Here is a 22961-nt window from a genome sequence, read left to right as displayed (position 1 = left end):
TACTTTTAATACAAGTAAGGGCTTTCCATTATAATGGCAACTGTAAAAATGTTTTTTAATTCCTAACAGGGTGTGTGATATAGCCAATGTCCCTAAGAAGTTTAAAATACAGTATTATAAAATAAAAGAGCCAAACAAAAATGTCTTTTTTTTTCTTTGTATGTTTGGGTATAAATACTGAAGAAGCTCTATAACAAGTTGTAAATTATGTGCGAAATGAATCAGCTCTGCTTAGCATATAAGCAGGGACTATGAAGTTACTTACCCTCCCTCCAAAAAAAAAAAAAGAAAAGAAAAAAGTTTCCAAGTTTGCCCATAGATACCATGATTCAGTAGGAATGATCTGGCATGCCATGGTTTAGAGCAGAAGTTGGGGAAAAACCTTTGCTCTCAATACTTCAGTGGTTAAATGCTAGGTAACATTTAGTATAGCAAAACAAACATAGTTTGACTCACTTGTATCTCATGTTTCTTTCCAAGTAAACATAACCTCCCTGTCATGGAAAGCTACCAGGCATTTGTGGATTGGAACTCAACACTTAACTCTAAACCGTTCCTTTAAGGATTAGGGTGAAAACAAAGTATCAGATGGGAAGGGACAGACATGTTGAAAGGAGTAAAAACGTGTTAATTAGGTTTGACTTTGTCATTTTCAGGCAGGTCTACATGCCTACATTTTTCGCCTACGTTTTTCTCCTGTTCACTCTCCTACTGAGTTCTAAGAATGCCATGAGGATAAGGACAGGTGTGCCCTAGAGGTAGAGGAACATTGGTGGCCTTATTAGCAAGGCCTAAGGTTGGATTCCGAGGGGCAGTAAAGCAAAGGGCTTCTAAGTACAACTCTGGAGTCAGTCACCCCTGTTGAAATTCCAGGTGTGCCAACTTTCTCAATGCGTCTCCTTGAGCAAGTTAGTAGAAACTTGGATTCTCCCTGTCACACAGGAGCGACATCCACCTTCCCAGGTTACGGTAGGGAATGAATGCAATATTTTATGTATGGCAACAACTGGCCGGGGTGGAGGTGGGGCTGCACTCTCTGGTTGAGACACTCGCTCCTCCTGTGTCCCTCCCTGTGCCCCGTGTCAGCAGTCGCTTACCACTGGACTCGATGATTTCTAACCAAGGAGGAAAACCAGAAGGTAGACCAACAAGGAAAATGACATTGAAGCCTTTTTCTTTGTGGAAAGAAAAAAATAGTCTTTCGCATTTATTATGCAATCCCCAGCTGGGTTTGGTCACTTGCCCTGCCTGTGGCACACCGAAGGTGTTTTAACGTGTGACCCACGATCTATGGCAACCGACACATACTACTGACACTGCCCCCAACCCAGGAAAGAAACCAGTCACCTTTTCTAATTTCATTATGTTAGCTGTAAGCTCTCGGCAGAGGACTTCGACATTTAATTGTACTTGTGACCCCAGGCTGGATGGTGCTGTCTGTCTGTAAAAACAGAGAGAAAAATTATTGTGGGCAAGAATGGCAAAGAAAGAAGTGGAATAAACACATCTGACATTTATTTGAACAGAAAACTAGGTTATAATAGGAGTGAGTGAACATTTAACTTGTTACATCAGAAGGACCTTGCAGTCATCTGCAACTCCAGACTAGATGTTAGGTGACTAATTCGTAACAGCTCAGCTCAGCTGGAACTCTCTTAAGCTATTTTTGTTTAAGTGGCTGTGTTGTGCTTTGGCTTCCAAACAAAAATCAGACAATTATTCTCAAGTACTTGGTTTCTTACACCCGAATATCTTCTCTATTCCTACTGCAGCATAAATTTACAAGAATTCGTGTTCTTCTCAGTCATATACTTATTTTTTATGAGAGCAGGAACCATTTACACCACAACTTTCAGAATGTTTAGCCATGTCTTTAATCGAATTCCCGTTGAAGTGTGAGACTTTCCTCGTTCTTCTTTGAGACCTGCCATACAAATGTAACTTGCCATTGCCTTCTAATCTAACAGGTGCATTCATTATTTACCATTAGGCAATGGCATGGGCTCTTCCTCTGTGGTCCTCTGGAAGTCCCATACCAGCTACAAGTAGAGAATTTGGAGATGTATGTATATTTTCCTGTAGAGATGGTCTAAAGCCATCCGATTTTCATGTTAAGGTTAAAAACCACAGTTTGTGTTGTCTCTATTTCTTGGCTGTAATTCATTTGTAGCCTTTAAGTTTTTAGATGGCAATGACTGGCTTAACTTATTTTAGATATGACTCATTTTTGAGATGTAGGCGCTTAGTAAATCGAAATATTCAGAAAGCAATCAGATGTTTTTCATTTATTAGTACTGACAGTTTTTTCTTTATCATCGGTCCATACTATCAAAACCTTAGATCTCCCAAAAAAATCTGAATCTTAATCTTTCAGTTTCTAGATAAGGGATCTGAAACCCAGAGTACTGATTTCTAAACATGAAATTCTAAAGATCTACAGGCTGTTAATGCATTAACAAAGCTGGCACAAAGTATGGATTCAACAGCACGGCTCTCTGGCAACTAAGCGATCAGATTATGAGTGTGGATTCAGCAACCTGGCAGTGTGGCTGGATTACCCTGGAGGAAGTGAGGTACTAGGGAAGCTCGGGTCCTGGAAAAGTGCTTTGACAGCCCTGCCCATCACAGGTGTTCCCTGATCTCATGTCATATGTGATCTTTGTGATTCTTCCTTTAAGTGATTATTTTTCATATTGTACCTCTTCCTTAGTTGATTAAATAGTAGAATATTTCATTTGCCTTTGTTAGTGGAATTTCCCTCTCTTCATCACTAAGTTAATTAAATTACAGGACATGAGGTTCATTTTCCTAAAGTAACCAAACTCTTAAGTGACAGTGAACAGTCTGCAATAATCTAGAGTCAACTCTTAACTATAAGTATATTAACATTTTGAACAAGATAGAAGAGAGTAAGGGCAAGGTATGACTCTCTACCAAACCATTCTTTAGGATTTTTTATTACTGGTTCAAATGTATTTATGGTTCAAAAATAACCTGTATGCCAGCACACTTGTAAACCACACAATAAGACTTTTAGGTACTTATTAGAGCATAAAGAAAGGCCTAGAAAGATAGAGTATAATGGTTCTCGAAGTGGAGATCCCAGGCTGGCATCATCACCATCACTTTGGAACTTGATAGAAATGCAAATTCTCAGGCCTAATCTCAGATCTACGACATCAGAAACTCTGGGGATGAGCTCTGTCATCTGTTTTAACGAACCCTCTAGATGATTCTAAACATACCGAAAATAGCATGACCCAGTTCAAGGCCGTTTCTTATAATTGAGCAGTCACTGGTAGACTGGGAAGCCTATGATCTTTATAATCACATAGACCTGCATTTGAGTCCTGATTCTATTACAAACTATAAGACATTAAGCTAATTATTTCTGACTCTCAGTTACCTCATCTGTAAAATGGGAATCATAGTTATAAGGTTATGGTGAAGATAAAGTGAGAGAAACTATTTGTGCGTGTATGTATCCTAATAGAGCCTCTAGCACATGGTATATACTCTGTAAAGAAATACATATCTTTACTTCTAAAGCTTGGGCTAAAAGTATGTTTTCTAACATAGAATAACATATTTTATTTTTTAGGCATTGCGTCAAAATCCTCATGTAAATGGGTTTAAAGGAAAGAGCTCTATGTTTGAATAGGTCTAGGTTTAATTAGGTCAGGTGTATACAAAGTACTGTGATGGAAAATCTTCACAGGCACATTCAACTAATTACTAGTCACATGGATGTTTATAGTGGTCAAGAGTTTTGTAAATAAATGAGATAATGTAAAGAGTTATAGGTGATTAAATGTGCTGAGTTACTTGAAGTGCTTCCCGATGAATGTCTTAACTCACTGCAATTTTACTAAGATAAACGTTTATATTTCAATAAATGGGCCAAAATCACAACTGACTCTTAGGATGATAGAATGAGATAATGTAAAATTAGGCTTGTTTCGTGACTTATTACTGGCAACTCTATAGCAACTCAAGCGCGTGCACAGTCAGGTCTTTCATTTCTAGGACCCTCCCACCTCTTTACTTCCCATATATACACTTAACAGGATGCTTCATACAGAATGTATCTTCAATATTTGCTAAGAAGGATGCTAAGCTCAGGTCAAACATTCTACTAATCTGCAGGGCAAGCAAACGATAGCACTGGAGGGAAATGTCTTACTCAGTATGATGGGTGTCCACAGTGGAGGTTAGTGACCCCAGCCGCTCCTCCAGAGTATTAATTCTGTATCTCATGTAGAAGGTTGAGATGATTAGGGCACAGACACTGGAAAGAGATAAAAGCGAAGTCTCAGTGATTAACGGCCAGGACCTGATGTTCATAAAATAATAAACTCAGAACCAACGTACATTAGAGGTAAGGTATTTTCCAAAATAACTTGGCCAAAGAGACTTTAAAAAGGGCTTTTTCCAATAGGCTGTTGTTTGTCACAAAACTTTAAAGCTGGAAGGGGATTTAAAATCCCTTAGCCTAAGTTCCTCAATTTACATGGAATTCTAATAGGATCTCTCAAGGCCATACCCCAGGCCAGGGCTCCTTGTTCTGCATGGTGCTGTGTCCTTCCCCAGAAGGGCCCAGCAAGTGAGTGCCCAGTCTTGTTCTCTGGTGACTCACAAATCCCCTGCTTTATCCAAACTGGGCATATCCTCCTTGGTTGTGAAGAACAGCCTAGAACTGGGTCAGGCTATTTTCAGATGAACAACTGGTGACAGTTTGGAAGCTAAGGAGGAAAAAAAGTCATTGCCTAAATTTTCAGTGATGGGGATGACATTGTAAAGTTGTTTGGGCCTCTATCCAGACAACATGGGATGGATGAAAAAATAAACAAGGATAAAGATGCTTTATCATTCACAGAACATTTCCCAACCAATAGTATCCACTCAGAACTTAGTCTTCTGCTGGAGTTGGCACAATCATTTTGCTTTTTCTCCTTTCTCACTATTTAATTGAGAAGGGAAGAATGTGAAAATGTGACCTAAGTCTAAGGGGAAAAAATGTTGAAGTAGGAGACAAAAATTGCCAAAAAGCTTTGGGTCACATTAGAGACAACTGAGATTTACGATGGCTCTTGACAATGTGAAGAGATTATTCCTTTAGAGAACTGAATTGTTTCAAGTCACTTATACTAAATTCATTTACTTACACAATTGCATAGAATATTAGAATATGGTGGAGAGTTGGACATTTCTGAGACTTGTCTTTGTTTAAGATCTCAATGGTTTCTGACTGACCTGTTGGATGGAAAACGAAAAGTGACAGTTTTAAAACACCAACACACCTCCTTCACCCAGCAATACTGCTATGGGGACGAGGTACTTGAAAGAGATAATTATTCCTCATTAATAGAAATCATAGAAAATGCTAACTGAAGCCTTCCAGGTGTCATTTTAACCATTTACAATTCCTCCCAACACATTTCATTCAATACATATTTATTGAAAGCCTTCTCTGTGTCAAACATTGTGTTAGAGTGAATGGTGGACTTTATAGATACCATTTTCGTTCTCATACCAGTACAACTGGTAACCTGTTACAAGAATACTTAGTAAATAAGAAATAAATAATTTGAGTTTTAGTAGCAATTTTGTCTCAATCCCAAAGTATTCAAAATAATGAAGGGACCTCCAGAAGGCTATTTGCCTTTGTATCACCCATAGTAAAGTGGAGGACTGGGTAATGTTTGTTGAATGAATAAATGAATGAATAGGCAAAGACCTACAACAGGAAGGGGGAGGAAGGAATATGGAAGGCAGTCATAAAATGAAACACGAGGGCCCTTTAAAAGTGACAAACAGATGCCTGTATCCAGCCCTCCAATCGTCCGTTCCTTACCATGTGTAGGGGGACTCTTGGCTTTTCCTTCAGGCACTCTGTTTACATGGGCGTCTACCCTAGTTGGTGTTGTTTCTCCCTTGGAGACATTCAGAACTGTCTGAGATTCTGTCACATGGAAGTCTATCAAGCCAAAAAAGAGCTGAGTAGGTTTTCCCCTCAGAGCATTTAAACACGTAGATCAACCACAAAAGGAAATCCATATCTTAATGCGCATACTAGCCAAGAACACAAATGGGTCTTTTCACAAATTGCTTGAGTGGTTGGGATTGAAATCCAACGATCAAGCAATAAGTAATAAATGATATAAGGACAGTCTGTCCTTACCCAGCTGAATCATGGAGATGATTCAGCTATAACAATTAATAACGTTATTGAAAAAAGAGGTAAGAAAACGTTGTATGTTTCTCTCTTGCAACCAACTCAATATTATGTAGACTTGAGAGACATTTATTACATGTGTGTAAATGGAAATGGATCTTTACCACATAGGCAATTCCGTTTTCTGGAACTTTCAAACTACCTATTCTCTAGATTCCCATTTCCAATTGTTAACTAGGAAGACAAGGAGTTTTGCTGCTGGTTTTGTTTTTCTGTTTTTAATAAGTGGGACGAAGATGCTTTCCAGAGAATTAAATTTTAGTCAAGACAAAAATGTTTCCCAGACCTCTAGAGTTCTCGGATTCAGGAGTCTGAGAACCAGAACTGCTGTATCCTTCCATGTCTTGCCTTCTTTGCTGAACCACTCCATCCAGATCTGAGAACTCATCATTGAAATCCTGCAGGGAAATAATGAAGTGAAGAGAGGCCAATTTCCCCTTATCAAACAAGCAGGCCTTTGTCAACTCCAGACTTTTCACTTAGGCCTGACCTATAAAAGGTGGAAAAGAAGGAAAGATTACTCCACACTACTGGGATTTTCCCAACAAATCACTGAGTATCTGGTTACCAAAACTGAGATTTTTCTGGGCAGTTAGAATTCTATCAACAAACAGTGGCCAACTTGCTTGAAACAACAAAGATCTAGGAAAAAAAAGTGGAACCCTGTTGACTGAAAAGCTTCCCGGGTAAAGCTACGGAAGCCTCAATTGGCATGCTGTAATGAGAAAAACTGATTGAAACATGTGAGAAAAAAGTAGCAAGTTCTAAATGCACGTTTGAGTATATGGACACAGAGAAAGGTATCTTTCGATTATAGCTTTAAAAATGGTATTGGAAACAGAAAAGGGGAAAACAGCTTTAACAAATTAGACCGTGAAAGGAAAGTTTTAGCTTTTTTTCTTCTCTCAACTAAATCGAAATATAGTCAGTGATATGACATTTACATTACAGAAGGATGACAGAGTGAGGAGTAAGAAAAAAACAGGGATGTTGTACTTTGTATCTCACTCATTCCCTCAAAGTGCTTAAGAACTAAAGAGACAAGAGGTGTCATTAAAATGTCCTGGCAAGGTACAATTAGGCCCAGCTCTTCACAATTTAGTTGGCTGTCAAAAGGAGAGAACTGTAAGCAAATTACCAGTCTTTCACCTTAAACTAGCTTGTCTTTTGGTCATTTCAATACTCCTTTCAATTTCACGTAAGAATTTACAGGGGAAGGAAAACTGAAAATTCAAGTCACTTCAACTTAATAATTACCTATGAATGCCTATCATGTTTCAGGCAGTATGCAAAACTCCTTACACACATGATTACACTTAATCTTCACAGCCACACTGTGAGTCTGGCATTTTACTAGATGAAGAAACTGAGTCAGCTGTTAAAGAGCTTGTGCGGTGGCATAGCTCAGCTGGGTGGAACCCAGATTTGAAACCAGGTTTGCTGGATTCCAAAGCATAGGTGTTTAATTCTATTTTGTACTGCTTCCCACTATTTTTAAAAGGTTTTAAAAATGGTTTTTAAAGTTTTTTTTTTTAAGGGTATAATTCAGTCATTTTTAGAATATTCACAACGTTGTGCAACCAAAAAGAAACTTGCCTATTAGTAGCCACTCCCAATTTCTCCCTCCCCTACATCCCCTGGCAACCACCAATCTACGTTCGGTCGCTATGGATTTGCCTTTTTGGGACATTTAGTATAAATGGAATCATACAATATTGTGGCCTTTTGTGTCTGTCTTCTTTCACTTAGCATAATGTTTTCACAGTTCATTTTGTACTATATAACAGTAATTCTTCACTCCTTTTTATCAGATAATATTCCATTGTAAGGCTAAATTATATTTTATTGATCCATTCACCAGTTAATGGACATGAGGGTTGTTTCCACTTTTTGGCTATTATAAATAAAGCAGCTATGAACATTCTTGTATTTTTGTGTGAATATGTTTTCAATCCCACTATTTTTTAACAGCTCTCAGAAAAAGACTTACATATGTTGAAACCATGGGCTCATACCACTTTGCCAATGGTATTTCAACATTTAACAATAATCAGTTTGGGAATACTCATTTGAATCATATGGCAAGGGCTCTCCTGGGCCAACACGAGATCGTCAAGTGTACAAATCTTGCACAAATGTGAGGTGGGGCGCTACTTCCCACCAGGGACTTCATTTTACAGACAACAAAGTTTAAAGGAATCCAAGAAGCTCTGCCTTTCACTTGGGCACTGTAGCTTTATTTCTTTTCTTTTTAATAATTATTTCTGGGTATTCCTTATCTTTTTCACTAAGCTGTCAAGTCTCTGAAGACTTGACAAGAACTAGTTTTGCTTTTTCCTAGTGTCCTTACGGTGGACTCTAGCATGGTGTCTTGAACACAGAAGGCAGTCATCAATCTGTGGGATGAATCATGCCCTATCCCAGATAGATGGGCGAATCTCTCTAAAACAACATGATAAGCAAATGCAAAAAGACTTTGTGAGTACATTCAGTGACCATTAGCTCACAAGACAGCCCACTATTCTGTTTCTTGGCCACCTTCATTACTTGAAAAGAGTTTATGACCTCCCATGGTCCTCCTCTTTTTCAGGACAGAAATGCCCTGTTTCTTCAATTCTACTTCAAATATCATGGTCCTAAGTTCCTCCTGCACCCTGGTCATGGTGTAAGACGTGTAACTGCATGATAGATTCCCTTTCTTTTGTATTCACATAGTTATGCAGGCAACTCACCAAAGGCAGAGATGAAGGGCGGTCTGCCCCGAAACTGTTTTCAAGAGAAGATGGGTTGGGACTGTTACCAATGCTTGTGTTCTGAAATTATTGAAACAAAGTGAAACATCAGGTTAACTATGAAACTGTAAGAAACAGAGAAGACAGATAGCAACTGAGGCTCAGTGATGTCATACTCACTTCTAAGTGTCCACACACAGATTTTAGTAGTTTGTAAGTTGAATCTCTGGAGAGTAAGGAGACAAATATGTACTGAAAAACAAAACAGAATAATTAATGGCAGATACTGCCTGATGAGAAGCGAGAATTGAGAGTTCAAAAATTTATGTCTATATATTTTTCATCTTAAATGATATAAACCATTATCTGGTCTATATTCTCATTCTGCTCACTCACACATTCAGTTTTTACTCCATTCCCAAAATAAAGCAAGTACAGACCCCACAACAGCAACAAAACCGCCAAACCCAATTTAGGTAAGAAAGATATGTAGAGCAAAATGAAGGCTCCAATACCCTGATAACGGTGTCCTAAATAAGCACAGGTAGGAAAAGGCCTGGACATGAAAAAAAAGGCTAGTGATATTGGCTAGGTCCTCTTTAAAGGCTCTCTGCCTTCCTAAGAGGTATTTAACAATTCCTGAGGGTCAGCTTTCTCTGCTCTGACCTAGATTTCCATCGAAAATTTCCCAGCAGCTCTAAGAGGCTTGTTCTTTTTCAAGCCACTTCCAGATTCTTTCCTGTACAAATATGGAGATTTTTGTAGTGGATGCTTATAAGTAAGTTATGGGAAAAGAGGACAATCAGAGCTAGACAAGTAATTTAGAGACCAATGACATCAGGGAAAATGATTTTACCATAAACAGTATGTTGAGAAAATATAAAAACTCACTCTTTTACCATCTATTTAAGCGACTCCCTTTTCCAAAGTCTGTGATCACTCCTATGACTCACCCACAGAGAACGTGGTATGATTTCCAAGTGTTATATTCCGAAGTAGTTAACATTCTGGGTTCTGGCATCAGACACATTCAGTTGCAAATTTGGGCTCTGACACTAAGTAGGTGACACTGGAGAATTGCTTACTTAATCCCTTATAGCTTCCATTTTCTTAACAATACCTACTCCTCTTATGGGGGGGTAGTGTGGAATAATGTGCAAACACAAAGTATTTAGCATATGCCTGGTGAGAAGTACTTGTTGTTCATTAGCTGTCAGTATTTCTAAAAAAGTTTTCAAAAATAGGTTATTAACATATTTCCTAGCTCATCAGAATAGCCTCTTTTATCTTTCTTTTTCCCCTTCTTCCCTCTTCAAGTTATCCAGTATGATTAGAAATGAAATGGGGCTTTTATGCCTTCATAGAAATAGGAGATAAAATATTAAAGGAAATAATTTCAAGTGAGATATGAGTAGCCAAACGATTACAACTCCCTCCCCAAGATGAAGTAACCACCGCTCAAGCTGAAGTAACTAACCACCGCTCTGAGTGCGAACATTTCTGGCTGCGCACGTCTGGGGTCGCCAGGCAGTCAAGAGCAGTTTACGAGCGCCACTCCCACCTCGGGGCCTCCTCAGTATCACCCTGCCTCACTTCGACAAAGTGGTGACAGTGGTGGTTTTAAATAATATTAAAGAAACCGAACATATCAGTTTAGCATGACCTAACAGATGTTGGGGAAAGGGAAGCGGAGTAAGAATTTTACTTTTTTGACCTTGATCAAGAAAGTATAATTAAGTTAGCAGGAAATTTAAATTTAAAATCGGCAACGATTAGAAGAAATCATCTCGTGAGGGGAGATGAAGCAACACTACACAAATGTCTAGAGGCTAGGTTTTCAAAGTCGGTCTCACAGCATATTTCCTGATTCCTTGTGGGACGTAACATTTACGGTTCAGGGTCCTGGTCCTCGGTGAGGGGCCCTTAAGGCGATGGAGACCAGAGCAGGACAAAGCAAGAAGTGCTGGCTCTGCCGCGTACTCACCCTGTCTGTGACTGTCGCTATAATCAGGGCATTTGGCACGAGAAGGGCGGTTTTGGTTTTCTTTATGAGGGTTACCGAGAAAGCCGGAATCGAGATCTGAAACAGAATCACTGCGTTAACACGCTGGTTAAGGCTTCACACAATGGCACTTCAAATCTTCATGTTAAAGGAAAAATAAAATATAGTTTTGAAGAAATCAAACCCAGCAGCTAGGGTCTCCAAGATCCACGAAGCAAAGGGAGTCTTAAAGAAGAACATAGGTGTGTCACCGAGCTCTTTCGGGGGCTGTTTACAAAGCCAAGGGGTAAACCTGGACCACCACTTCCACTGGCGGGATTGGTGGGGAACAGAATGAATGATTTACGTTCATTTTAAAGATAAACCCACGTCTCTGAAGAAGCGCTGTGGTCATCCACTGCAGGCTGATCTCCATATATCCTCTCCCCCGGCTTTAGGCACATGTGGGTGGGGAAACCGCTGAAGAGCACCGGTATAATAAAAACATTATTGGACAGAAATCTCAGCTGACTTCAATTCTCAGCTGAGTTCTATTACTATCTATATGACCTACTAAACCTTATGAGCTATACTTTCCAGGCTTCAGTTTCTTAATATGTAAAATGGAGATAGTCTTACTTACTGCCCGAGATTTTCTATGGATTAAAGAGATAATATATGGAAAATTCCTAGTACTCAATAAAAGTGTCATTCCTCATTTGTCTCATATAAAGAGGATGAATGAAATACAAGAACTCTAAGTTCTTTAGTTCTTTTCTGATTCAAATAAAGAATAATGATGACGACAATTATAGCAGTTACCATTATTAATACCTATTTACCAGATGAGAATGTCATTTAATTATGACAATCCTATACAGCAGACTAAGAGATAAGGACATTTGTTTACAAAGGTAACATGACTTGCTCAAGGTCATAAGTATAAGAAGTTACAAAGATGGAATATGAACCAGTCTGATCTAAAATGTAGGTTCTTTTTCATACAGTGTACTACAAGATGCCACAAAGAATAGTAGATGTTCCTGATACTTTTATATATCACTTCAACCAGGTTTAGTCTCAAAGAAAAATGGATCATGTCACTTTGAGGTCTGAAAACAGAGCCACACACACCTATGATAAAAAGAAAATGACCAGAATCCTTCTATGAGCACACACATTCACTTGAACATATATTTTGTAAAAATACAGTATGTATTCTGAAAAAGATTGACAAGGCCAGTGGAGAAAGCCTTATGTTAGTACTGCCAGTTTGAAGAAAGAAAAATGAGCTTTTAATTTTGAATATTTGCATTCATTTTTAGGTTTATGAGATATAATTATTCTACTGCCCCTCAAAAGTTCCAGAAAGGAAGAATGAGGGGCTAATCTAAATTAGACATTTTCTAAAAGCTATTTGCCAAAGAACTCTACCCATAAAAATTCTGAAGTGTGGGGGAGATTTTAGAAGTTTTAAGTTCAGATAATTTTGGAAAAAAAAGAATTTAAGATCTACCGAGCCCGAGGATATAAAAATGAATCCAATTTTGTTTCTGAGCAGCAACACAAACACAGTGAAAAAGGGTTATATATTTGGTTTTTTTTTTTTTTATAATCTAAGGTATGGAACACCCTTAAGAGGTTTTTAATCAATTGCTTCATGAATATAAAATGACAACTAGATAACATTGGAGAAATAAAGCAGAAGTTATTTTTCAGTTTGAGCCTAGATGAAATGTGATACACACATATAATTTTACTAGCATCTGAAAATACCAAGGGGATGACTAAAAGGTCTTGATTAGATTAAGGCTACACTTTATAACATTTTTTCAGGGTAGGATGCTTAGAAAATTCCCCTTCCTAGAGTAAATTGTTCAGTTGCCTTTAGTTCATACCTGATCTTAGACCAAGGTCTGCTGGCAGTGAGGACATTCTGCCACAGAGCTGAAGCCTCAATCCCCTTGACACCATCCTTAGGGGGGAAGAAATGTACAAGTCGCTACCACGGCTCTTATGTTCCCATCCCTGCTGATTTTCAATCTCTTGTCTCTTAGATACAGCACATGCAAAAGCAATCCTGGTGTGTTATGTCTTTAAAAACCAGGATTTCTCCTTTTACCGTTTTTTGTCAGTTCTCTCTTAGGTAGAAGTAGGATTTTGAAATCATGGCTAGAATCACATTAGCTTGATGCTGCACATACTGGCTTTGTGAATTCCCCCATCCCTTAACAAAGACTAACTCTTTGTTCACTAATGTCTTCAAACCCTGCTGCTTTGGTCAGGGTTTGAAGACATTATCTTTATCATATTGAAGTGAAGCTCAATACTTTCCAGTCTCCTTTGCCACTCCATTAACAAGTTCTCATAATCCAGACATCTAGAAATATGGTAGAACACTGCCTAATATTGCTTTGTACCATGGAGCTAATACTGTGAATAAAAATGTTTTACATAAACATTATATAATAAAGGAACAATATAAAAATAACATGTTTGACCTAAAAATAGTATGCTAGTCTGCTGACTCAACAGCAACAAAATAAAGAATTTTCATTTTATTTGTTAAGTGGTCTTTGTAAAATTGCCAGTGGCTTTAGGGAGAATATTTAAATATTTAAATAAAATACCACTCAAAACAAAGAATTTTTAATTACCTACTTCACAAATACAAATGCTGCTAACTCATAATCATGAATCAGAATGCTTGAAAACTCACTGAGGTCACACAAACCCAAGAAGGTGTGTCTCTGACTCTTTATTCTGGCATCCTGAATGAACTGCGATGTGACAGCACAGCTCAAAGGGGAAGAATGTCAATAGGACGAAATTATTTTTTCCCTTCTTACGCCACAGTCCCAAGGTCCTCGTTTTAGAAGACCGGTGCTTTGGGCAAACTGCCAATTCCTTTAGGCTATTCTCCTAATGGCTCAGGGTATCCTGGGCCCCTGCTCCCCCAGATCTGTATTTCGCAAGAATGAAAGATGTCAATCAGCGTCCACTGGGGATTGTGGGCATATGGCCCTCCCCGACTTTTCCTATTGGTGATGATACAAAGTAGGCTCTAAGAAGCAGCTTATCGATAGGCCTGTTTTTCTAGATGTCTGATGGTCACTGGTATGAACACTACAAAAATCAGTTTTCTTTAAAAAATTTTTAGGTTTAATGTACATCTTTGAAACTCTGGCACACTTTTCATATGAGAACCTCGAGAGAGTTCTCTGGTGACATCTGGGTAAAAAGGATTGGGGCAGGGTTGTGGGAGAGAGAGGTGCGTATAAGGAAATCACTGAGAGTGCTATTTAGGGGTAAGAGGGAAGTCAGAGTCACGTAGAGGGATGTAGAGCCTGTGATATTTAGAGCTACTGTAAAGGAAATTTGTAATAAAGGTATAATAATGATACAAATATTTATAAACATTACATTTAAAGTAATAGTCACAATATGTAATAAAATTCAGGGTTAGCTTTCTTGTTAAAAAATTTAAAAAATACTAACCTTAGTGTCTTTTCCAAAGACCTTGGAATGAAAACAAATCCAGTTTTCTGATACAAAGAGCTTCCCTTGGTATAATATTTCTTTCTGTAGAGCACAGGTGAAACCTGGAGAAGTATATACAGGTATAAATAACATCATTTAGAATTTACATGCAAAATGAAAATTCTGTACATATGTTGGTGACTCAGGGATGGGCAAAGATAAACTCACATACTCAAAAGATCTATCACCTCTTTTTCAGACATCTTTAGTGGAATAAAAGTATGGACACAAGAGTTTGTTTTTTCAGTCTTATAAACTTTAGTATAAAAATCCAAAGGAAAAGGCCAAGTCTGTGATTGCAAATGAGAGTTCAAAAATGGTGTTTCAGAAGTCTCCTCTATTTAGGAAGGCGTGTCACCCCGTGCTAATGTTAGCACTCCAGCCCGGGCCTCCTTCCCTGGGATTGTCACTAATGATTCCTTTTGAAATAGATGGCCTGACTAGAGAAGAGCGTGTGACCCATACCTTCCTGTTTGGAGGTCATGGCTGGAATCCAGCATCTCGCCTTAACCCTGTGCATGGAGAGAGGCTGGGACGGAACCCTGGGCCCCTGAAGAACCACATGGAGCAGAGCAGGTGCCTAAGTGGTGTGCTGGGCAACAGGTTTAGGTGTGATCATCGCACCCTGCGTAGAGCAGGTGTCACACAGGTCTGTCCACCTAGATCTGTGTTTCCTTTTAGCCTTCTTTTAGTGGCCTCTCTTGCTTCAGTCTTATTATCCTACATCTCAGGACAATTCAAACACCACACTTCAGCAGTGAATATGGAAGGTGAGAATATCATTCTAGAATCATCTTGGAATCATCTAGAATCACTTGGATTCTACATGATATCATGTAGTAGAGAAATTCAGTTTCCCATTCTACCCAGGAAACTTTAAAGTGTTTGGTGAGAGCTGAGTGAAGCTGGCATCATTGTTACATCGTGACTTTTGGAAACCTGTACCCCTCGGTGATTCAGTCCCCAGACCATGCCTCCTTTCTCCCCACAAGATCTATTAGCATCTTTTCAAATATGTAGCTTAAAAAGTCAAACAGGTCAGAACTTACTTTGCCTCAGTGGTTCCTCAGTTGGGACGTCAATAAACAACTTGTGAAAGTGCATATTTGCCTTGTACTACAGTGAGAACAAAACACAAACGTCACTGCTCTCAGGTTTTTGGTGAAACATCACAAATTTTAACTTCAAGTTAAGTTACGTAACCCATTTTCCCTCCCTTAACATAGTATCTTCAAGAATTCCACCTCTCTGTTCTTATAGTCTCAGTGAAAACCAGTGGAAGGCAAGGCACAAAGGTTTCATTTCCCAATGAGATTAGTGACCTCCTGGTTGGATACACATCTATGATCATGATGCAGCTGGTGGTCAGCCTATTACTGAGGTGGCTGGACAAGGATGTCCCAAATTGGAAATGAGGTGAAACTCTAAGGAAGGTCACCAGGGAAGGTGCCAGGGCACTAAAGATACACAATGAGTACTCTCAGAAGAGGACAGTGGTTAAAAACTCTGGAACCAGATAAACCTGAGTTAAGTTTTGGCTACACCCCTTTGGTACATGATTGTGGTCTAATCATTTATCCTCTCTGGAACTCAGTTTCTTCTTTTGTGCCAGAGGCAAAAGTGGTACCTGCCTCAGTGGGATGCCAGAGGCTTACATGGGACATACAGCTGAAGGACCTACTACCCGGTACTGTCACTAACACTATTATTTTTGTGAGGGCATTTATTTCCTTAGCCTTCACAGGGAGAGATGGCTGTCAAGACAAGTAGGATTTCTCTCCAGAGTGGCAGAAGGTCCACAGTCTGAAATGCTGCAAATCACTTTATTTTCAAGGCATCTGTTCTGTAATGTGACAACAACGACATACAGACCTCACTTCGCAGTTTATAAAATGTTTTCACAGACACTACCCCCACAGTAACCTAGGATCTGATGTCCCCACTCCATGGGTCAGGACATTGTGCCTCAGGGACACTGAGTGACTTAACTGGCACTACACAGCTACTAAGAGGTAGAGCTAGGTCCCCCTTCCACAGGAACACTATGCCTGACAGGATGCTTTTGATGAAAGTCTTACGTGCAGAATAGAGAGGTACCACAAGTAGGCCCTTGATGTTCTATTGTCCAAACTAGGTGTGGTCACAATGGCAAAAATGGTCCTAATATTGCCGTAAACAAGAGCTTCAGACAGGTCATGCAGATAATAGACGGTCCCCTCACGTCAGCGATTTTACAGATAAACATCTCATATAAAGTAGGGTACCTCTGGCTGTTTCCTAAGAGTATACTTTGCATCCAGAAAGTTATTTTGATTAAAGCAAGGTGTTCTATTGGGGCTTTGCTGAGATTTTGTTTTTAGTGGCTACAGTGAGCACTGGTTGTACATTTAATTTAAAAATGGCCCAGGCCATGGACTCTTCAACAATGTCAATGCAATAAGAGGTTAAAAAAAAAGGTAGTGGGACCGATTGAAATTAAAAGCAATATGACAAGTAAATCAGATACCTGGCTCTTGACTGGATGTTAGATGTTAGAGAGGGGGAAACTAAAAACCTTTATAAAGGACATTTGCTACTGGATAATTGTGGAAATTTGAAAATGGATTTTATATTGATAATATAGTTTTATATTTACTATTTAGTTAAATTTCTTGGCTGTGCCAACAGTGTTTTGTAACAGTTCTTAGAAGGCACATACTCAAGTATTTAGAGAAGTATCAAAAAGCCCCCAAAATGTTGGCCCCAATAAGTATGTCACACTCTATTATGACACAGAACTGGGCTTTGTTAACTATCTGGGTATATTTTAGAGCAGAACCAAAATTACTTCTGAAGGAGAATCATGACCCTGTTCACAGGTTTTCCTCCTGTGTGCAGTTGGGTGGCTTTTTCTTCACTCAGGTGCCTTACTGGACTCCTTCATTTTGGTGCAAGGATGTCACACCTCTCCTGGTCTTGGCTCATTATCAGACAAGCACATGACTTTGGGCTGGTCTCTGCTGGAGGTGCCTCCAGGCACTCGTCAGAGTTAGGGCTCACAGTGTGGAGCTCACTACCACTCATTATGTGTTGAAAGGTCCGTTGTGAAATATAATATTGATGAAAAATTGACTGAAGGAGTTGCAGCCTGTCCTTTTTTCTAGATTCTCTAAAATCTATGCCTGTGTTAGTCCTGACCAGCGGGAAGCTGCATACTTGGGTTCTTTCCTCCCATTGGCTTTAATGCTTCTGTCATCCTCTGAGACAATATACATCTCATTCCCAAATTACCTGGCTGGAAGATGAAGACTTTTTCCTTTCAGTCTTAGAGTCATTTTTGCTTTCCGTTTTAGAGTCGTTCTTATCACTTCCTAAAGAGGCACCATCAAAACTGGATTTTGACCTGAGGAAAGAAAATCCAGGGAGTCTATAGAATGAATTTTTTATGCTGCTCATTAATGTTATTGTAATAAATCTTGACTATGATGCCATCTCACAAGGAAATCTGGCATTTGCTTTTCTCTTCTAGATATTAATAATCACTCAATCCTCTACAGGCATTTACATAGTGCATGTTGTTGGACTAGGGTGATTTCAGCAGGCTATCTCAAACTAAGCGATGGTAACCCACAGAAAAAAAAGTAAATCTAATGAAAATAATGATATCATTTCAAAAGTATTTTAATCAGTATTTTAATAAAGAGCACAGGAGGCAAATTATGAAACCAAATTGCAGCTATAGTTCAAAGGATATATTTATTTCAGAAATCTATTAAATTTAACTAGTGTTAATTCAGTGGGGCATTGTGTTAAATGCCTTGGGACACATGAGACAGTCTTTGTCCTTAAGGAGCCTGTGCACATCAAACAACTTTTTAAGTCCCTATTGCAAGAAATGAATTTTGATAGCTATGTATGGGGACAGACGTTAACTACAGACTTATTGTGGTGAGCATTTTGCAATGTAGACATATACTGAATAATATGGTACACCTGAAACTAACGATGTTATATGTTAATTATACCTCAATAAAAAATGAAAATAAAAACAAAACTTCTTAGAGAGGCACTACATGATTTAGCACCAAAACAATACATATTATAGGTGTTAGGAGGCGGTAAAGAGACAATAAATCTAAGAGGAGGAAAGACAGGAGGAGACCAACGGAATAATGTGGGTTTAAGACATGGGCCTAACAGGATGAGCAGGAATTGGGTATGAGGAAAAGAGGTACAAAATATCCCAGAGTAGGAAAACAGTAGATGTGAAACCAGGATGAAAAGAAGACGTTTGGGAAGTCGAGTCTTCCTTTGTTTTCTCAAGGGCAATTCCTTTCTGAGGTGATTCTAGTCCTGGTTATCCATTTTATTAGACTTGTGAATTTGCACATATCTTCAACCCAACAGCTCAACAAAGTCCCTTCAAAGTGGAACGCATGTATGAATTTTAGAGGTAGATACACGAACAAGTTAGATGATACAGTTACGTACATGTTTTGTTTATTGGGGAAAATGGCACATGAAATCCATGATTTCACAAGATGATTCCAAGGAGGCAGCTCAGTTAAAAATATTTGGCTCAAAGCCAATTTAAAAAGAATCAAGTAATTTGGGTAGTATATGGGTGTGACAGCGACAGAAATAACTGAAGTTAGAGAGACATTCTGCTCTGGTTTTCTCAGCTGTGAAAAGATGGCCTATAACATGTCTTAGGCCCCTTTTAGCGCCAACAGTTCGAGTCTGTGATGCTCAAACCACAGGTGAAATACCTCTCAGCAATTCAACGTACATTGATCTGGATTCAGGCACTGGCCACTGAACCTATTCACAGATATAAATTTTTTTAGAATTTTAGGGATTACTTTAAAAAAAATTATGAGTCAACATTTGTGTTCTACCTGAAAGAAAATGATTTTTTCAAATGTGAAATTACCTATTATTTCTATTATCCACTAACTTGAATTTATCAACTCTACTGATTCAAATTAATAAATGTGAATGGAATTGTCAAAGCAATGATCAGACCCTTTGAAGAACTGCGAACTGGAAGCAAATGTGACAAGTAGGGCAGCTGTACCCTTGAGAACTTCAAGAGGCACAGGCAGAAGGGGCTTGTCTGCAGAGCACTGGCCTTGGTGGTGGTGGGGAGAAGGGGGTGCATATTTTCATAGCATCGATTTCTTTGTGTCTTTTCAACTGCATTATTCTCACTTCCCACAAGTGACTATGAGCAGGACCAGAAGCCCAGTGCAAAATGAAAATGCGAGTCCCCTTATTAAAAAATTAAGAATTTCCAGACGGCGAGAACGGAGCATTAAGCATTAAACCAAGTGCTGGGTTCTTTGCAACTATAAAGATCATATGCCCTATAAAGTTTAACAAGCACGCCCTGATGATGAGTGGATTATTCTCATCTAAAGCCTGGGGAAGTTGGAGTCAAACCAACAGTGTTTTAAAAGTGCCTGAGGTAGCCAGTCAATGGTGGTGAAAGATATAAGAAACAATATGCTTTGTGCCTCTGCAGAGAGACTCATTTGGTGAGTGACACAGGATGCTACGACAGGAAACAGCTATAGAAAACATGATTAAAAGTGAGATGTCAAAACAGGCATTCAGAAAAGATGAGATAATTGCAAGTGAGGCAAATCTGGGAGAAGAGTGAAGACTTACGCTTGATCTTGCATGAAGTATAGATTTGGAGAGAAGGTGTGGGCTGGGTAGCCGGGAGGGAAGGGAAAGCAGGAGTTATTTGATCATCCTTTAGCAGAGGCCAGAAAGACACAGACAGCAGCTGTTCTGACAGCTCTAACAACGGGGAGGAGAGCAATCGCTCCTCCAGTCCTACAGATCAATGGCCACGGTACCCCTATGCGACCCCTGGTTTAACTATCCTCTTTTAAGGGCAAAAAGGCCACTCTTAAGTTCCTACTTCTCCCTTCCATGTGGAAGAAGGCACATAATTGGTGCCATCAAGAGTGATGGGGACCACAGCTCCACATCTCAAAACTGCCTGCCCCCTCTACAGCCCTGCAACCAAACCGTGGCCCCAGCACTGGCCCCAGGAAATGGGCATCCCCCTGAGACATGCATACCCTGCCCAGGAATCCCAGACAGGGTTCCCTGCTGCTCTTTTTCGTGGCAGCCAGGAGAGTGAGGCAGCAGGTGTGCACACCCAGAGGCCGAGCAGGCATTCCAACCTGGGCAGGCCTCGTCAGGAACCTGGCCAGCCTTTCCAGGTGTTTTATAAATCTAAGCTGAAGAGAGAGCCACCCTGGCTTTATCAGTTTGCAAAATCAGTGCTTTATGAAAGAGGCAGACATTTTGCAGAAGACTGAGGGAGAAAGGAGAAAAAGATGCTACTAGGAAGAGAAGAGCGAGGAAGGCAAGCATCAGCATTTGGATTTCAAGGAAAAACGCTCCACTTCTTTCTCATGGGTGTTATTTGCCTATAGCAGATCCTCACTCTTTTAACAACTACCACAAAACTAGAAACACCAGCTCCTCCCAGGAACCCCTCCTCCCCAAGAGGGCGAAATGAACAGAGTCAGTTGAGGACTCACCGCAGGCAGATGATTCTCTTCTGGTCTGGGGACTCAGCCTCACTGGATGGGGTTGGAGACTGGGCTGTTGGCGACCTGCAGGCCTTCTTTTTCTCCTCCACACCATTCTCAGCCTCTGAGCTGGAGAAGAAAGAAAAACGCTTCACCTTAGACATCCACAGGGGGTGGACAGAAAAACAGTGAGTCACCTGGCTTTCTGGAGAGTGGAATGGTCTTCAATCCCCACAGACAGGCTGAGGTCAACTTGGACAGCTGTGCCTTTTCCAAATCTCCATGCTAACCCCTCTCAGCTGGCTTCAACAGGTAAATATCCGACTTTGCTGGGACCTGCTGGCTCCCAGGTCTGCTCCCAGTGGGCTCTGTCCTGCTCTACCGAGCCACTGGAGTGGCGATCCCCTGGAGGCGGGGAGGGCCCCCACGCACACTCACTCATTTGCCTTCAGCCAGGTGTGAGCCTTCCTCCTGGGAACCCCCACACCCTTTGTTTGCACTTCTCTTATGTCACGCATCACCTTTTGTTGTAGTTGCCTAGGTCCCACTTTGGGTTGCTGTTATTTTAGCCAAGCACCGCCTCTCAGCGAGTTACCTCTGTCATCGGCACAACCACCTGGGCTAGATAGACGTTATTATCCCTAGTTTATAGACGTGGAATCTGAGACTCTCAGATACTAAGTACCTTGCCAAAGTTTGCAGAACCTCGCATCTGTATGAGTTGGGATTCAAATTCAGGTCTGTCCATCTGTGAGGCCTTTGTGTACACATGTGTATTCTCCCTCTCCCTCCCCTACCCTCTTCCTTCCCCTTTCTCTCCCCCACTCCTTTCCTCGCCATCCCCCCACCCAGCTCCCCATCCATCCATCACCCCCAGACACCTATCTATCCACTTAGCCCCCTTATTAGCAATTCAATGAGAAAGCTCCAAGGTGGGGCGGGAATCTTACAAGTTTTTATACTGACCACAGGGTCTACAGGGTCGAGGATAGAGCTGGTATCTAATCATGATCAATAAGCTTTTGGAAAACTAGGTCTGACCTTGGTAAAGAAGGAACAGAGGGGAAAGTCAGTCAAGAGGGTCTGCATACTGAACCACTACGGATGGAGGTCGACCAGTGTGGTGGACACGGGAGTTCCCTCAGCCTTGGGAAGAGAGGAAACCACCTCCAATGGGGGAAGAGGGAGAGGAAGGGACGAGGTAAGGGAGAATACAGGTGTTACACATGGATCAGGATCTTCCTTGGTCAGCCTGCACAGCAAAGAACTCACAAAACATGCTTCTGAGAATGTGAGAACTCCACAGTGGCCGAGCATAAAGTGAGAACTTATAAGACATAGCATTGCTATGATAGTTTAGCTAATTTTAATTCTAATTTACCATCCCTTCAGTACCTTCGCCTGCAAATAAACGTGCAGGCAGGAAGTGTTATTGGTTAGTTTAAGCTTTGTGGTTGCCGACTTACAACTCTTAACAGCACGTGAAAATTCTGGCCCACACTAGGAGTCCTATGGTGGTGTCAAAATCAAGACCAAGGATCTCTGACAGGGTATCCATTAATAATCCCTACGATGGCTGATGCCCTCATTTTGTAGTTAGCATTCCTCTTTTCCTAAGATAAATATTTGAAGACAGAGGTCCAACCCTCTACTTCTTCAGTTCTCGAAGTACTTAGAGCACTTCCGTATAATAAAAGGGCTCAGTTCATAACTGAACTGCATTATGTGACAAAAGGTCCATGAAAAGCCTTGAAATATCAGTAGGAAAGCACTACTTTCGTTCCAAAGAGAGAATTTTATTTAAATTTAGAATCAGGTTTAATTTATGAACTCAAAAAGTTGTAGAACTGTTAAGGGGCCTTCTAGCATACCTCTGCTTTTCCCTTCTATCCCCCCAAGATACACACAGCTCTCCTGTTCTTCAAAAGCACCAGGCAGAAAAC

At 40.1% G+C, this 22961-nt stretch overlaps 1 protein-coding gene across 6 annotated transcripts in view; it reads right to left on the bottom strand.

The window, feature by feature from the left end:
• The window catches only part of GRAMD2B (GRAM domain containing 2B), a 114714-nt gene that overhangs the window by 3601 nt on the left and 88152 nt on the right, over window positions 1-22961 (bottom strand). For 5 of the 6 annotated variants that reach the window (XM_023529598.1, XM_011358319.2, XM_011358320.2 and 2 more), the window contains exons 2-13: window positions 21028-21147; window positions 17759-17870; window positions 15538-15604; window positions 14447-14550; window positions 10952-11047; window positions 9148-9219; window positions 8968-9048; window positions 6522-6633; window positions 5855-5977; window positions 5166-5253; window positions 4184-4288; window positions 1348-1441 (exon numbers count right to left, since the gene is read on the bottom strand). In XM_023529598.1, coding sequence (XP_023385366.1) covers window positions 1348-1441; window positions 4184-4288; window positions 5166-5253; window positions 5855-5977; window positions 6522-6633; window positions 8968-9048; window positions 9148-9219; window positions 10952-11047; window positions 14447-14550; window positions 15538-15604; window positions 17759-17870; window positions 21028-21147 — 1174 coding nt within the window. Of the gene's footprint in view, window positions 1-1347; window positions 1442-4183; window positions 4289-5165; window positions 5254-5854; window positions 5978-6521; window positions 6634-8967; window positions 9049-9147; window positions 9220-10951; window positions 11048-14446; window positions 14551-15537; window positions 15605-17758; window positions 17871-20137; window positions 20181-21027; window positions 21148-22961 lie in introns of all 6 variants that reach the window. The other variant, XM_011358324.2, reaches the window with a different exon arrangement.

Source organism: Pteropus vampyrus, unplaced genomic scaffold, assembly GCF_000151845.1.
Source record: "Pteropus vampyrus isolate Shadow unplaced genomic scaffold, Pvam_2.0 Scaffold39, whole genome shotgun sequence".
Lineage (NCBI taxonomy): Eukaryota > Metazoa > Chordata > Mammalia > Chiroptera > Pteropodidae > Pteropus > Pteropus vampyrus.
The sequence above is the reverse complement of the archived record's forward strand: the minus strand, read 5'-3'. Positions and strand labels throughout refer to the sequence as shown.